The sequence below is a fragment of the Bison bison genome, unplaced genomic scaffold, assembly GCF_000754665.1.
Source record: "Bison bison bison isolate TAMUID 2011002044 unplaced genomic scaffold, Bison_UMD1.0 scf7180017864469, whole genome shotgun sequence".
NCBI lineage: Eukaryota > Metazoa > Chordata > Mammalia > Artiodactyla > Bovidae > Bison > Bison bison.
In genome coordinates, this window is record NW_011495030.1 from 2,702,036 (window position 1) to 2,719,435 (window position 17,400).

Here is a 17,400-nt window from a genome sequence, read left to right on the forward strand (position 1 = left end):
ATTCCCACAGGAAAATTTTCCTCAATTTCAGGCAAATATTTTTCACCTCACTTCTTTGGTAAATTCAGTCTACCTTTCCTGTCTCTTCCCAACTCTTGAGTAAAGACATCTGCAAACTACACTTAAGAACTATAAGCTGATCAAGTATTGCTGCTTCTACTGCTGCTGCTAAGTTGCTCCAGTCGTGTCCAACTCTGTTCAACCCCATAGATGGCAGCCCATCAGGCTCCTCTGTCCCTGAGATTCTCCAGGCAAGAACACTGGAGTGGGTTGTCATTTCCTTCTGCAATGCACGCATGCATGCTAAGTCGCTTCAGTCATGTCCAACTCTGTGCGACCACCAGGCTCCTCTATCCACAAGATTCTCTAGTCAAGAATACTGGAGTGGGTTGCCATTTCCTTCTCGGCCTCTGATTAAAATCTGAAAAAACACTGATGTTCAAAGTGAACTCATTACCTCTTGATTTCAACATATTGCCAGTTGCCTGTTTTTAGACTCTTCACAGTAACAGAAGGAAAAGCACAAATGCTTCCAGTTGCATTTCTGGAAAATTTCAATGCATGTCTGAGATGCCACAAATCTCTCTCCCCTCTTAAAACTCACCCAGACACTAAACAGACCCGACCAAGGCAGGCGAAGTGCTCTCCCTGAAGTTAGGCAGAAAAAATCCCATGTGCCTGAGGCATCTATGAAATGTGGCTGCCGGAGAGCGACTTCATGTCAGTCAGTAACAGTGAAAGAGGTCTTGCAACAGTCACCAGGAGGCCGTCTCCAGTACACTGGTGAAGAACAAATCAGAAAGGGCTCCTAGTGACAGGCCTGCCTTACCTTCTGTGCCCATGCTACAGGCATCGTGGCTCCTGGGAGAGGATTCCATAGGGAAGGGAGGGGGTACTGGAGGCTCCCAGGATTCAGCTTTCACTGGGAAGGGTGGAGGGGAAAAGGAAGAGGAAGGAAAAAGAACTCTCAAGAAGTTCTGTGAGATGGTTGCAGCTGCTGACTTGGGGCTGCAGAGTGAGGAAGAGAATTCAGTACCTACTGAGCTGGTACATTATTTAAGCTGCAACTGAATAATAGATCTTTCCATCACTTCATGAGCTAAACAAGACAGCCACTCTTAAAACACTGCTTTGCAGACAGACTGCACTGAATCTCATCTTCAAAGAGAAAACAAAGAGAAAGAAAACACACACAATTTGTCTAAGGAGTATGAAAGCACTTCAAGGTGACAAGAACCAACAGAAATTTAGAATGTTCTCTAGCTTTACACTGGATACTGAGAATCTTAAGCACAGTAAGAGACCTCAGAGATGATCAAGTATAGTTATCCCCAGAAAGTAACTGACATTATTAATAGAATTACATGCCTTAGCTAAAGTCACAAAGCTAATTCTTAGTACAGCTTATACACCATCGAAGAAAGGATCTGTATATTAATAAAAATTCTACATTATTTTTTTCTTATGGACAAACTATCATCCAGTCACTCTATCAATGTCAGGAATCTAGGAATCCACTTTTCTAAGTTCTCAATGAGTCTTTCATTCTTACTACTTTATGCAATAAGGCTTCCCCAAATCAAGTCAGTAAAATGTGGTCAGTACTTCAGTGAATGTGCGTGGTGACCCGTCAGTGTCTGGGATGACGCAGACCAGGGAGGGGCTCATGGCTGACAGGAAATGACTGGCATAAGGCAGATGTGATAAGGGCTCAAATAAACACTGGTGTGTGTACACTAACCAATCACAGGCCAGGAGGTAACTGATTCAGCCTGAGGGAAGAAGGACAAGGGAGCAACTAAAAATGAGCTCACCAGGAAGTTTCTTCTGAACTATCCTTTTCGAAAGCAGAAATGGCTAGTTTGGCTAATACTTATTTCTTCAAAGAACTTCATTCTGCTTTGCTAGATATATTTGGAGACAGCCGTCCGAGGATGGAGAATGGGCTGGTAGCCCCTGATGGCTACATCATCCCTCCTCCCCATTGCTGAGCCCAGCACACGCAACCTCTCAGATGCCCGCTGCAAAAGGAGGCAGAGAAGAAACCCCACAACCTAGGATGTCTCTCAGTGAATGGAAACAAACAACCACACACGGAACATTATTTTATCAGAACAACAAAGGTTCACGAAGCTACAAGTCCTAGAAGAGAAGTTCACTAAATCCTATTGATGACTAGAATGCATTATTTCCCCAGTTCACCTTCAACTAAGTGGCAAAACCTAGAGTATCTGCGGTATTCTCTCATCTCTAACAAAGCTTTTTCTAACATATACAATGGCAAAGATACAACTGGATTCTGGGACTCTCCTGGTGGTCCACTGGTTAGGACACTGCACTTTAACTGCAAGGGACCCAGGTTCGATCCCTGGTAGGGGAACTAAGACCCTGTATGCCCCGTGGCCAACAAAACAAAACCTACAACTGGATTCTAATCGTTAACTATTAATTACAGCCTAATAACTGTTAGTGAAAGTCGCTCAGTCGTGTCCAACGCTTTAATGACCAGCAAGACTATCCCAATAATTTTCTTCCACAGTGTATTACATATGTTCCTTCTAAATGCCTCTTGACTTCTAACTATATTGTCACTAACTATAAAAACATAACTATATATTTAGTCCTGTGTTTATATAGGGTGTCAGATGAAGCATTCTACAATTAAAGTTTCCAAAGACGACATCATTTTTCTCTTGTGAACATAATGCATATATTTCATATGGCTGAGTAAAGTCTATGACACAAATAATAATTACTGCATTGATTAACTCTGAAATCCGTGTTTACATGTGCATATGGGTAAAATTCAGTAAACAACTGTACTCAAGGATGTGACATGAGATTTTTGCCATGATTAATAGTATAATTTGACATTCTGGGGTCAGAAGAGCTTCCTGTAATACCCAACAAATATTTTATTTTCAAAAGATCTATCAATAGTCTTTTACCACTACTATCAATACCCCCAAACTCTCCCCCATCCTCCCCACACAGACACACAAGATGATGGGGGAACAGAAATATAAGTAGAAACTATAATCTATAATCTAATCAGGCAAAATATTTAGCCTGAAAGCTAAAATAAACACTCATTATCATCAAAATTTATACTGCTATGGTTTGCAACACACCATGATGTGTAAGTGACAGAGAAGCTGCATGGTTTTTAAGATTAAAGACCTGATTTAACTTTAACCATCTGGCAGAGGCACTAAACAAATATCTTTACTGACTTTAAATGACTAAAGAACAAGTTACTAATTGAAGGCCTAGGATTTCTCATGAAAACTGTGCACACCCACAGAATTAGGGATTCTGGTGACTGAAACAAAGTGTTTTCTGTCGTGGTTTTATTCACCGACCACGAAGAACCTCAATTGCTCTTTTCTCCAGGTCATAGCAAGGTGCTTTTTCCCTATCTCAAGACTTACAATTCCAATGACAATCCTTGTTAAAGTATAGTTTACAGACCATAGGCTTCCCTGGTGGCTCAGACGGTAAAGCGTCTTGCCTGCAGGGTTGGGAAGATCCCCTGAAGAAGGGAATGGCTACCCACTCCAGTATTCTTGCCTGGAAAATTCCATGGACTGAGAGGCTCCTCAGGCATGGTAGGCTACAGTCCATGGGGTAGCAAAGAGTCGGACACAACTGAGCGACTTCACTTTTATGAGCTTCATTTTTAATGAGTTAGATGCATTGCATGGGAGGCTGCTTGGGTCTCTCTACTCTTAAGCACTGATGAATGGTGACTAAGATGCATTTGGTAACAGAGGTATGTCCTCCAGGAGTGCCAAAGCTCTTCCCCTCTTTTCACGCTGCTGCTGCTGCTAAGTCGCTTCAGTCGTGTCCAACTCTATGCGACCCCAGAGACGGCAGCCCACCAGGCTCCCCTGTCCCTGGGATTCTCCAGGCAAGAACACTGGAGTACGCTATCCTACTGCAAATGTCACACCAACAGACCTTAAAACTGCAGAATGGCTCATGGGAAGCAGAGAAGGGAATGAAACTTACGGAAGACGTTAAATAGCTTCACAAATACACTGTCTGGGTAGACAATGGCACGATACACACGTTAAGACATAAAGCCCATCAAGTTCAACTTTCCTGTCTTTTCTGGGCCATGTTGTGGTGACTTTTCTGAAGGTGTGGTTGAGGTATACCTAGCTCTCCATACCTAAATGTCACACTCACAATTTAAGAGTATTTTCCAAATCTCAGATTTCAAGGGCTCTCTTCACAATTTTTTATCTTATTCTCACTCCACTCATCCTGATAATTTACTATTTTTCTTAAATCAAACTCACTGTTTTACTTAATACTTATTTTTGCCCCATTCTAAGCAAACTATCCATGAAATAAATGAATTTACAGACTGGCTTTTCGTTTTTTATTTACACAAGAGAAATGCACGGTAATTAAAGAATGGGCAATGTTCCTCCCTGTACAGTCTGTCTGTACAACACACTTGGGGAAAAAACAGATCAGATCAGATCAGCTGCTCAGTGGTGTCCAACTCTTTGCGACCCCATGAATCGCAGCATGCCAGGCCTCCCTGTCCAACACCAACTCCCGGAGTTCACTCAGACTCATGTCCATCCAGCCATCTCATCCTCTGTCGTCCCCTTCTCCTCTTGCCCCCAATCCCTCCCAGCATCAGAGTCTTTTCCAATGAGTCAACTCTTCGAGGTGGCCAAAGTACTGGAGTTTCAGCTTTAGCATCATTCCTTCCAAAGAAATCCCAGGGCTGATCTCCTTTAGAATGGACTGGTTAGGAGATAGCAAAAAAGACAAGAGAAAATGCATAACAAACTTAATCGATGGTTTTCCAATGACAGTCCTGCATCACCCTTTTGAGCTCACAGGTTATTGAAGCTGATGTGGCTTTGGATAAAAGAGACTCTGCTGCTGCTGCTGCTGCTAAGTCGCTTCAGTCGTGTCCGACTCTGTGCGACCCCATAGACAGCAGCCCACCAGGCTCCGCTGTCCCCGGGATTCTCCAGGCAAGAACACTGGACTGGGTCGCCATTTCCTTCTCCAATGCAGGAAAGTGAAAAGTGAAAGTGAAGTCGCTCAGTCGTGTCCGACTCTTAGCAACCCCATGGACTGTAGCCCACCAGGCTCCTCCGTCCGTGGGATTTTCCAGGCAATAGTACTGGAGTGGGGTGCCATTGCCTTCTCCGGAAAGAGACTCTAGTCCCCTTAAAAAGCCAGTATGAAACAGTCACTATTAGGGGAAGGCCCACACAGGCCTGCCTGGGTTCTAACAGTCAGAGGCCACGTTCTAGGAAGAGCATTTCCTAACGAAGCTGCGAAAGTAGATGCTGGTACTTTCCACCTCAGAACTCTCTTCCTCATACGGTGACACGGGCAGCGTAGATTTACTTGGCTCCTTTCCTAGGTAGCCTTCAAACCTGGAACTAGCTATTGCCAATAGCAGATAGTGGGACTGAGTGCCTGATAACCTTTTTCCATTGCTATTATATGACTTTTGCAAAATTTTTAATGGAGGTACCATATCAGACCCTCATAAATTTGCTAGCTAAAAGAGCTTCTACTCATAAGGGTAATCATAAAAGTTCCTGTAGGGATGAAGTAGGTTCTAAATTGCTTTAGGGAACATTTCTTTTCTTTCTGAACCTTAAAAAGAGCCCGTGTAGGGCTTCCCTGGTGGTCCAGTGGTTAAGGATCCTCCTGTCACTGCAGGGGACAGGGGTTAGATCTCTAGTCTGGGAAGATTCCACATGCTGTGGAGCAACTAAACCTACGAGCCCCAACTACTGAGCCCACGTGCTGCAACTACTGAAGTCTGTGCGCCGACAGCCCGTGCTTCTCAACAAGAGAAGCCACAATGAGGAACCCCTGCACCACAATGAGAACACCGCCCCTGCTCACTAAAACCAGAGAAAGCCCATGCTCAGCAATGAAGATCCAGTGCAGCCAAAAAATAAAAAAATTTTTTTTTTTTAAAGGGCCATGTAAAACAAGTTTTTAACCCACAAAACAGGTGTTGAATCTGACCTCTGAGTCTATGTTTCTGATCCTGACCCTTGGATTTGGGATGAAGACATGAACTCAGTAGACAATCATTAGATAATCATCTTAGATAATCATTCTACCATGCCCACTTAATTTTCAATGAAAATTCTTCTCAACCCCAAGGCTGGCTGGTCCAAGGCCATTCTGGCCCAGCACTTGCCCTGTGATTACCGCCTCAAGTCTGATCAACAAGGCATTTTATAGGGTATCAGCTCTCAACCTAGATAAGCAAATCTACAGCCACAGCTCCTCAATGGGATTTGTTTTAGGGATTAGGCAAGGAATTCCCTGATGGCTCATATTTTTGGTAGAGGTATGTGGAAAGTTTCAGCGTGATTACTAACCCTTCCTAACTCTTCACCCCACCCGCCCTTCCCACACACATCAAGCTACTCTTGCACCAAATCTGCATGACTTTTTCACCTACAGAATATATGACAGCATACAAGACTCAAGCGGCCCCGCCTAGTTTCAAGGACTTATCTGTCTCCTAAGAAGAACTTCTTCAGAAAAGAAAAACTTGCTAAAGTCACTAGGGATTTTATCCATCTCCCTCAAATTCCCAGGCACTTCTCCCATGGAAGAGAAATGTCTGGCTGTGACCTTTTGTCAATATACAAAGAAATAGACTAAAAGTTAAACAAATGGAGGCAGAAATCCTTGCAAATGGAACTCCCCAGCAAGTGGTGCTAAAAAATTTAGGATCTTAAGCATATGAGTGCCCCCCAAATAGTAATATTCCCTATGTAGGGGGTGTGGGGTAGAGTGTTTACTAGGAAATTGGCTCATTCCTTTGCAGGAAAAGTCAAGTCATTAATACATGAGGGATTTCTGTGGCTTTTTCTTAAAGTTCTCTTACTGGCATTCAAGGTCTTTCGAGTGTGAGCATCTCTTGTTCTTTCCCCCAGCAACTGCCCTGATACCTACCTGGCATCTCCTATTTGTGCTTCTAGGTCCCACTTCGGAGAAGGCAATGGCACCCCACGCCAGTACTCTTGCCTCCCATGGGCGGAGGAGCCTGGTAGGCTGCAGTCCATGGGGTCACTAAGAATCGGACACAACTGAAGCGACTTAGCAGCAGCAGCAGCAGCAGGTCCCACTTGCCTTAGTAACCCAGGATCCTGCACTTAAGAGTTTTCAGCACCTGTTTTGGTTCCTATTACAGTCAGCCCTCCATATCCTGAGGATTCAACCCATCATGGATCAAAAATGTATGGGGGCAGGGGAGAAATCCCAGAAAGTTCCAGAAAGCAAAACTTGAATTTGCCACACCAAGAACTATTTACACATCATTTACATTGTGATTACAACTATTTACAAAATATTTACATTGAATATAGTATTGTAAGTAGCCTGTGCTTGCATGCTCAGTCACTTCAGTCTTGTGGGACTATTTGCAGCCCTGTGAACCCTATGGAACATAGCTGCTAGGCTCCTCTGTCCATGGGGTTCTCCAGGCAAAAATACTGGAGGGGGTTGCCATGCCCCTCCTCTAGGGGATCTTAACCTAGAGATGATTTAAAGTGTACAGGAGGATGCCTTGAGGTTACAGGAAAATACTATGTATGCCATTTTATATTAAGGACTTTGAGCATCTTTGGATTTTGGTATCCTGTGGAGGTCCCAGAACCATTCTCCCCCTTCCCATGATACTGAGGAATGACTGTACAAGCTACTGTTTATTTAGCACCCACTAGCCAGGCACCCTGGCACATTTCATTCAGTCCTCACTCAACCCTGTGAGGTGTGTTATTAGCCCCATCTTCCTAACCCTTCCTAACCCTCCATTTGTTTAACTTTTAGTTTATTTCTTTGTATATTGACAAAAGGTCACAGCCAGACATTTCTCTTCCATGGGAGAAGTGCCTGGGAATTTGAGGGAGATGATAAAATCCCTAGTGACTTTAGCAAGTTTTTCTTTTCTGAAGAAGTTCTTCTTAGGAGACAGATAAGTCCTTGAAACTAGGCGGGGCCGCTTGAGTCTTGTATGCTATCATATATTCTATAGGTGAAAAAGTCATGCAGATTTGGTACAAGAGTAGCTTGATGTGTGTGGGAAGGGCGGGTGGGGTGAAGAGTTAGGAAGGGTTAGGAATCTGTTCAAATGGCAAACTTTCTTCCCCAAAAGAATCCCTGAAGGGAGTGTGCAAAGGACAATCCCACACTTTGTTCCATTTCTGTACTGCAGAGTGTATATCTGTATTTCATACTCCCTCCTTCAGCCAGGGTATCCCAGCAGAGAGAGTCTACACAATCTAAAAATACACCTAAAATTTTCAGCTTGCATAGCAGACTCTTGAAAGACAGAAATTGAGTCTTGCTTATCTCATGCACTCACCTCTTCACAATGGACCGGCACAAGCAGGTGCTCATTACGTTATTAGCTGCGTGGTCCTGAAAAAGTTGCAGCAGCGAATCGGGGCAGGGGAAATCTCTGACAGCAGCTCAGAAAAAGCGCAAGAAAAACCTCAAAAGCCACCACCGCCTTATTAAGGCACCCCCACTCCTAGCTTCTTTCACCTCGCCAAAGAGGGAAAACGACAGAATCCTGTTCATCTCTCTAATTGGAATACATCAGAGTCTTAAAGATTTGCATTCTTCCCCAACAAGACAGGGTGACAGAGCCATCCCCACACTGAAGTGAAGCCAGTCATGAAAATTTATCGAATAACCAAATTTCATTCTCTAAGGCAGGATATCACATGGCACTCTGCTACAAATGCAATCATGACCACTAACTCCTCACTTAAAAAGAAAACAGTCTGATTCCAAGGTCTGTGTGCAGAGTGTCTCGCCCAGGAATAATCCAGACACAAGTGGACCTGTTCTCCCAGAGTGTCAGCACAGCTGGCCCAGACCACCTAAAGATCTGAGGACAAGGGCCTCTTGCCTTCTCTGCTGGGATTCCCCCAACTGAGGAAGGGAGGGCAGTTTCTATGAGGGCAGTTTCCACTGGGAACTGCAGGGAAACCACAACCATTACTCAGGCTAGACAGCTGCCAAGGCGGCAGCGCTGCCTAAGAACTGAAGCTAAAACAGAGGTGGGAGGCTGTATTCCTTTCCATTACTAAGCCCTGGAGTATTCACTCCCAAGTTCATCCACATTTCAAGAATGTTAAAACCCTGTAGTCAAAACCCTGATTATTTATAATTTAAAATAAACTACTGTGTAAAGCAGAGACTTCACAAATGAAGACAGAAAAGGAACTGGTGACAGGTAAGATAATACCAGAGTACAAAGCATTCATCACTCTCTTCTCGTGGCGTCCTCCCAAACCCCATCTCCATTTCCTACAGCAAACAACTTTTACTTCTACCGCAAATGTAGCTGATTAAAAGGGAAAATGGGGGTTCTGGTCCAAAGAGTTGTCAGTGTGTCTCACGCACACACGCCTGTAATTTTGCATCAACCAGAGAGTGAAGTTTGGAACAGAGAAGGAAAACACAGGCACAGGGCAGGCGACACAGCAGGCACAGCGAGACGCCCCCGAAGTAGTAGGGATCCAAGACAGAGTTCAAGACATTTTTTCCCTACTCGCGACTTAACCCGAAATCCAAGTGACTTTGGAGAACAGTGAGAAGGATCCAGGAGCCTGGGAGGCCACGAACCACCACCCCCGTCCGGTGAAACCTACCCGCTGCCCTCAACCCCACCTCCGCATGGGAGAATCCCAGTCACCCATGGCGCATCCGGGAAGCCCACCACGCGCTCCCAGGCTCTCTCCTCGGGACCCTTCTCCCAACCAAGCGGAACGCAAGAGGGAACTTACAGGGAGCCAACCTGACATTTCCCGCCGAGATGGAAACCCGCGATCTCCTCGCACCGGCATCTTCGAGCGCGGGTCCCGCGTGGGCACGCCTGTCCTGGGCCCCGCTTCTCCTCCTTGTCCAGGCTGCAGGTCAGTCCCCAGCCCCGCAGCCGGATTTTAGCCCGGTTTTAGTCCGCGGGGACCCACCCCTTTGTCCCTCCCTCCACGGCAGCGGCGGAGGCGGCAACGGCCCGCCCCCTACCCAACGCAGCGCCTCAGCGCCCGCCGCCTGGCCGCGGAAACTCTCAAATGGGCCGCTACCACCCCTGCACGGCCGGGGGGAGGGCTTGCCTTGCCGGCGCCGTGCCCCCGGAGTCCCCGCGGAGCCCCGTGCGCGACTCTCGGCCGACGACCTAAGAGGGGAGAGGCAGCAGGGAAACCCCGAGGACAGAGCGTCCCGCCGCTCCCACGCCCAACCCCTCTCCGGCGGACCCGATGGTTCGCTCCGCGGCACGCACTGGGGGCAGCAGGTCCGGCTCCGGGCGCGCGCCGGGGAAGCGCTGCAAATTCGCGTGTAGCAGTGAGTTCGGGGTGGTCTCATTATCCGCGGGGAAAGAATCAGCATGCAAGGCGGAAGACAGGTTCGGATCCCTGGGTCGGGAAGATTCCCCTGGAGAAGGGAATGGCAACCCACCCCAGTATTCTTGCCTGGAGAACCCCCAATGGACAAAGGAGCCTGGAGGGTCCATGGGGTCGCAAAGAGCTAGACGCTACTGAGCGACTGACACTTTCACTTTCTTTCTGCCCCCAAGGTCGCGTGCGCATCTTGTACGAACACTTTTTGGAGAGGTTTGCAGAGCCTTCTTCCCAATTCTCTTCCAAAAGAAAGGACCGGGGAAGCTCCAAAGTTTCTTTTTGTCCTGCCTAGAGACCAGACCGGCCAGCCAACACAGACACATAACCCAGGACTGTACCCCACCTTTCTCGGCTCAACAACTGATACCCTGAATTCGGAGAGTGTGAGATGTTCGTGATAATAAAACAAGACTTTTAAGGAAAATATACTCCAAGTTCTCTCTTTGGCACATTCCCAACAACTCCAATAGGGATTAAAACTCCTCTTCCGTCAACAGCTTCTGAGGCTTTTTTTTTTTAAGTGAAAGTCGCTAAGTTGTGTCCGACTCTTTGCCACCCCATGGACTATAGCAGTCCTTGGAATTCTCCAGGCCAGAAAACTGGAGTGGGTAGCCTTTCCCTTCTCCAGGGGATCTTTCCAACCCAGGGATCAAACCCAGGTCTCCCGCATTGCAGGGGATTCTTTACCAGCTGAACCACAAGGGAAGGGAAGCCCCAAAGTAGGTCACAAATGCTTATTAGGAAGAATTCATCAAATTCAACTCAGTACATTTATTCATTGTAGAGTCCTCTGTTGTGTGTTAGTCACTCAGTCGTGTCCAACTGTTTGCGACCCCATGGACTGTAGCCCAACAGGTTTCTCTGTCAACCGGATTTTTCAAGCAAGAATATTGGGGATCTCCCCCACCCAGGGATGGAACCCAGGTCTCCTACATTGCAGGTGGATTCTTTACTGTCTGAGCCATCAGAGAAGTCTCAGTTCAGTTCCGTCGCTCAGTCGTGTCCGACTCTTTGTGAGAAGAGAAGTCTACGTATATATAATTGTGCACAATAACTAAGTTTCCTTATTTTAAAGGCATGTAAGTTATTTGGATAATCAAAACAGGTACACTGAATGAAAATATACCTTTGGGTTTGAAATCTTAAGGAAACCGCATTGTGAGAGAGAAAAGTTCAGCCCATCCTTCTCTTAGGTAGGCCCACCAGAACTTAGATAGAGGAGAGCGTGGCAACCCACTCCAGTATTCTTGCCTGGAGAATCCCCATGGACAGAGGTGTATGGTGGGCTACAGTCCATGCGGTTGCAAAGAGTTGAACATGAGTAAGCGACTAAAGCACAGCACCTCAGAAGGTAGAAGGGTTGATGGACCCACTGAGGAGATGCAGATGGCAGGCTCTCTCCCTGAAAAGTTGCTTCATTTCCTGCCTAATGAAAACAAGTTTGGCAACTTATGTGGAAAAACAAGTCGAGCAGATGCCTCTGAAAGTGTTAGCTTCTGGCCTCCTTTGGAATGGCAAAGTGCCTGCCTCTGAATAAAAAGCACTGTGAGTAACATTTCCCAGTTTTAAGTCTCCAGAATTAGATGCTTTGGTTGTATTCCTGAGGTAAGGTGTTACTCTCCTGATGAAAGCACCATTAAAAAAAAAAAGTTTCCCAAATTAGGCAGTGCTAATAATAACAGTGACACCATTTGTGAACTGGTCACACCTTAGTGATGTGAGCTTATACCACTAGCATTTAAAAAGAAAGGCACCCAGAATGTGGCAATTATATCTGCTGGATGATTTTCCTTTTTCTTTCTAGAGTTGCATTGTCCAACATGATAACCACTTGTCACATGTGAGTATTGGATACATTTAAATTTAAATTAAAACTAAAAGAAACTAAAAGTCCAGTTTGTTACTCATGTTAGTCATATCTCCAGTGCTCAGTCAGTACCCACACAGATGTCCATCGCTGCATAAAGTTCTATTGCATTGTGGCTATTCATTAGTTGCTAAGGCGTGTCTAGCTGTTTTCAACTCCATGGACTGTAGCCCGCCAGGCTCCTCTGTCCCTGGGATTTCCCAGGCAAGAATACTGGAGTGGGTGGCAATTTCCCTCTCCATGGGATCTTCCGGATCCAGGGATCAAACCCAAGTCTGCTGATTGGGCAGGTAGATTCTTTATCACTGAGCCACCAGGGAAGCCCTTCTAATACACTACAATACTCCAAATGATGACATACTTTTATAGTAGAAATACCAACATTCTGACACAATACATAGTTCTGACTCATGTTGAAGAAAGTCTTTCAATTGATACAGTACCATTGCTAGTGGCAGTATAAATCTATACAACTCTTTGGAAAAGCAAGTTATACTAGTATATATTTCTCACAAGTGGGCTTGCACATGTGAACCCCATTCCTAGAATTTTGTTTCTCCAAAGAACTTCTATCCAACAAATAATTACTAAACACTTTTTTAAAGTCAGAACCCCCTGATACAAGACTTAGTTAGGCTCTGGCCCCAGAGTTCAGCCTACTAACTCAGACAATTAGTAAATTATAAGAAACCGTTTAAGATTCCTGGCAGCTCAGAGTAGTCTAGGGTCTTTCTGGAGGGGGTTCCTCACCCAGATAGGGGTGTGGGGTTTAGCGAAGTCTTTCCAGAGATGAGATAGCAGCTTACACATTCTAAAGGACAGAGAGGAATGACTTTGTGAGACAAAAAGAGGAGAAAGCTTTCCAGGTGAAGACAACAAATAACAAGTGGAGAAAAAAGGAAGAGATCACAGGCTTGCTGCTGAGGTAGCAGGAGGTAAGGTTGTTCAGGCAAACAAGGTTTGTGTTCTACTGTGACCCTGCAGAAGTGGGATTAGACTGGCATTTTTGAAGATCACTCTGTCAGCTTCTTGGAAAATGGATGAGTTGGGTAGGGGTTGCAGGGAGGGGCATCAGTAAGAATGACAAGGCCAACAACAACCAAAAAAAGGATTTTTGTGGGAATGCAGGTGAGAGATGATTTGACTATGAAGTTAGACAAAATAAGCCAGTTCAAGGGATGAAGGAAGTGGAATCAGCAGACTGGGTGACTGCCTGATCAGATATGAGGTAAGGAAGAGGGAAGTGAGTCTAAGGTGACTCTTAGGTTTCTGGCTTAACTAAGTAGATGACAGTGTCTTTTGCCAAAAGAGGAAACAAAGGAATGGGAATAGATCTTGGGAGGGGCTTGAGGAAGGATGGTGAATTTAGTTAAGGACTGATTGAGTTTTGAGGGTCATGGGTCCTCCAGGTGGAGATGGTCAAGTGTCTACTATGTGCCAGGCATTAACGAGATCTTAGGTAGAGAGGTTTGTGGTAGAGGAAGAGATTTGGAAATTGCCAGTGTATCAAGAAAGCTGATGTCATGGGAGGTAATGAGAGTATTCAGAGACATGACAAAAACTGAGGCAGGAAAAGAATAAGGGTATGCCAATACTTAGGGAAGATCCCAGGGAATGCCAATACTTAGGAGGCAAGCTTAAGACCCCAGGGTAGAGATAAAAGAGGAACTGCCAGAAGGGAAAGAAAGAAATCCACTGCAGTAAGGTGTCCAAAAAGTCAAGAGAAGAATGAATTTCAAGAAGGGAAGAACAGCCAACATGGAACTTTGAAGAGTTCAGTTAAGAACAGAAGATGTTCACCAAGAAGAGAACCACAGATCATCCTGGCCAGAGCTGTCTCAGTAACAAGATAGGCTTGGGAGGTTAGATGACAGCACGTGACTGGGAGGTGGGGCAGCGCTTCATCGTATGCCTGTTTATAATAACATAGGATGGAAACCATCGCTCTCCAAGGCTGGAGAACTGTTAAATTACAGCAGTTCAAAATTATATAAGGGAGTCTGTATAGCAACAAGGATAATAACAATATAATAACCCATGAGAAAGGGTACAAATAGCATCTATCCTCGGGAGTTCCCTTCAGTCCAGCAGTTAAGACTTTACACTTTCACTGTCACGGCCCAGGCTGGCTGGGGAACTAAGATCTCACAAGCACACGGTGCAGCAAAAACATCAACCAAACAAAAATACTATCTATCCTAATGACAATAACAAAAAATTACTATATATATAAAAGAATTGGAAAGTATATGAGAACATGATTTGATGAATGGTTAGGACTGTGTATACTTTTCTTTTTTAATTGTAGTTATTGTCTATGAAATGTTTTAACACTTGTCATTATGTATTACAGTGTATAAAGTCTTTAAAGCAGGGTCAGAGGACCTCAAATAACTGTAAAAACCAAACACTTTTAATCAGATTTCCTCAAGAACATTAAGATTTGGGGATAAACACACACACACACACACACACAAACAGACACACACTTATTTGCAACATGATTTTATACAGTATCATTAAATGGGAGCAAAGGACCCTGACATGAAAAGTTTCCAGGCTACCTAAGCAACTGAGTTGGCCTGCACACTGGTTGGTGGATTAGAATCATGAAGGCACTCCCAGGACTTCCCTGGTGGTCCAGTGGTTAGGACTTGGCTTTCCAAGGCAGGGAAAGTTTCCAGTGCAGTTTACCACATGCCTTGCAGGCAAAAAAACCAACACAAAACATAAACAACAAAAGCAACATTATAACAAATGCAATAAATACTTTTTAAATGGCCCACATTATAATGATACTTTCCTTCAATAAGTGTTTCTTGAATGGCTAGCAGGTGCGCTGGGGTAGGTATATAGCAGATACAGACAGTATACAACAAGGGGCTTGCTCAGAGCATGATGAAGAGAAAGACATGTACACAAATGATGACAGGGCACAAGAACTGCTCGAGTACATGCATGATTTAGGTGCTGACAGGTAAAACTCTGCCTGAAGGAAGGGTACTTTTCAGGAGAAAAGGTCTGGCATTCCTTTCCCTTCCCAAGCCAAACAACCACACCAGTAACTGTGCATATTCACTTAAAGGACGCCTCCTTCCATAAACAGTCACCTCACATACCCTAAAAGAACATCCAGGAGAGAGGCATTCAAAGTTCTGCTCTGCCCCAAGCCTTTACATTTCGTTATTTAATGTTACTCTCGCTAACTTTCCAAGTTCGTTAACTCCACGTGCAGGCACCTAGGAATGGCCCTGTGAGCACACAGCGAGAAGGCGACTGTTTGGAAGCCAGGAAGGGGGCCCTCACTGAGGACTGAGTCTGCCAGCACCTTGATCTTGGACTTCGCAGCCTCCAGAACTGTGAGAAGTAAACGTCTGTTGTTTAAGCACCCTGTCCGTGGTGTCCTGCTGTGGCAGCCTGGGCTAAGGCAGCCTCCGTGTCCTCTATGCGTGGACCCTGCTGCCTTCTCCAGGCTCAGCTCAGCCTGCACTCTCCCAAGCTCACTTCCTGGAGCTGCACCGGCCTTTCTCTGCAGTTGTTGCTCTTGAGACCCTGCCAAGTTCATTCCTGTCCCACAGCCTTTGTTGGAGCTTCTCTGCCTGGACCACAAAGGCAGCTCCTGCTTAGATTTCTCTTTCCATCTAAAGTAGAGAGCATCCCTTGAGGTTACTACCAGGAAATGATGCCCTCAGGAGAAAGCCAAGTTTAAATTAAAGCAAGAAGGTGGAGTTCAGCTGAATGTTTCATTTACAGTGAAACAAGGGTTTCAGAGAGCCCAGTGCAGGGTATGAAAGGGTGGGAATGGTAGATGGTCTATTTAGGGGATTGGAAGACCAGAGAGGAACAATAGCAGGAAGGGAGAGTAGCCCAAGAAAGGGCTCCCTCTTTTTAATCACCATCATCATTACCACTGATAATATGTTGGCATTGCTGCTATTATCACTGCAATGAAAAGATATTACAGTAAGTACAAAGAGGATGAAAATACCAGTAATCAGACTTACAGGGAAAGAAAGCTTTCAGTTCTAAATGGATGGTGGCTTCTACTTGCCTCTCCTCTCACTGCCAATGGTACAAACTCCAAACCCCAGCATACCCTACCCTGTTCCTACGCTCCATCCTGTGTAAGGACTGGGCAATGTTTCTGGCCATGATGAGTTCACCTGGCCACAAAGTTGATAGAAGAATTAGCTGTGCAACTCAGAATCAGCTGGATGGATTACAAGTCTGAGGAGGCCGTGGAACGGTGCTGGGGGGAGTTCTGGTTGGAAGGAGGTGGCTGTGGTCTGGGCTGACCTCAGAGTGCCATACTGTGGATGGGCAGGCTTCTAGGAAACTTATGGAGCTGACCTGGGTATATTCAGCCTGCTCAAAAGGAGTTGAGATACAGCATAATCCAAGTCCAATCCTGGAGATCACAGAAGCACTTTCTGGGATGTGGTTTCATCTGGACAGACCCTGCTACAGAGCACGCTCTGTCTGTGGAGAGCCCTCTCCTCCTGACAAGGTGCCCTGGATCCTAAAGGCACTGTGCTCTGTGTTTGACATCTTTAATTATTTTTACTACTATTTATATTGCTGAGCACTGAAGAATTGATGCTTTTGAACTGTGATGTTGGAGAAGACTCTTGAGAGTCCCTTGGACTGCAAGGAGATCCAACCAGTCCATTCTGAAGGAGATTGGCCCTGGGATTTCTTTGGAAGGAATGATGCTAAAGCTGAAACTCCAGTACTTTGGCCACCTCATGCGAAGAGTTGACTCATTGGAAAAGACTCTGATGCTGGGAGGGATTGGGGGCAAGAGGAGAAGGGGATGACATAGGATGAGATGGCTGGATGGCATCACTGACTTGATGGACGTGAGTCTCAGTGAACTCCGGGAGTTGGTATTGGACAGGGAGGCCTGGTGTGCTGCAATTCATGGGGTCACAAAGAGTCGGACACGACTGAACCACTGATCTGATCTGATATTGCAGAATATATAAAATCCACACTCTTCAGGGAGAGGTGCCACTTGTTAACACCCCATCAAAAAACTCAGAAACCTGGATTAAAAAGTAATTGATTAAATGCACATTATGTGTTACAAATCTTTCAAACACTATTTTAACT

The 17,400-nt window shown here is 45.4% G+C and overlaps 1 protein-coding gene across 5 annotated transcripts in view; it reads right to left on the reverse strand.

The window, feature by feature from the left end:
* TJP2 (tight junction protein 2) overlaps positions 1 to 17,400 on the reverse strand; it is a 104,063-nt gene that overhangs the window by 74,305 nt on the left and 12,358 nt on the right. For 2 of the 5 annotated variants that reach the window (XM_010860652.1, XM_010860649.1), the window contains exon 1: positions 9,807 to 10,090. The exons of the other annotated variants lie outside the window; for them this stretch is intronic. In XM_010860652.1, coding sequence (XP_010858954.1) covers positions 9,807 to 9,866 — 60 coding nt within the window. In that variant the 5' untranslated portion in view covers positions 9,867 to 10,090. Of the gene's footprint in view, positions 1 to 9,806; positions 10,091 to 17,400 lie in introns of those variants that run through there. 5 annotated transcript variants of the gene reach the window in all.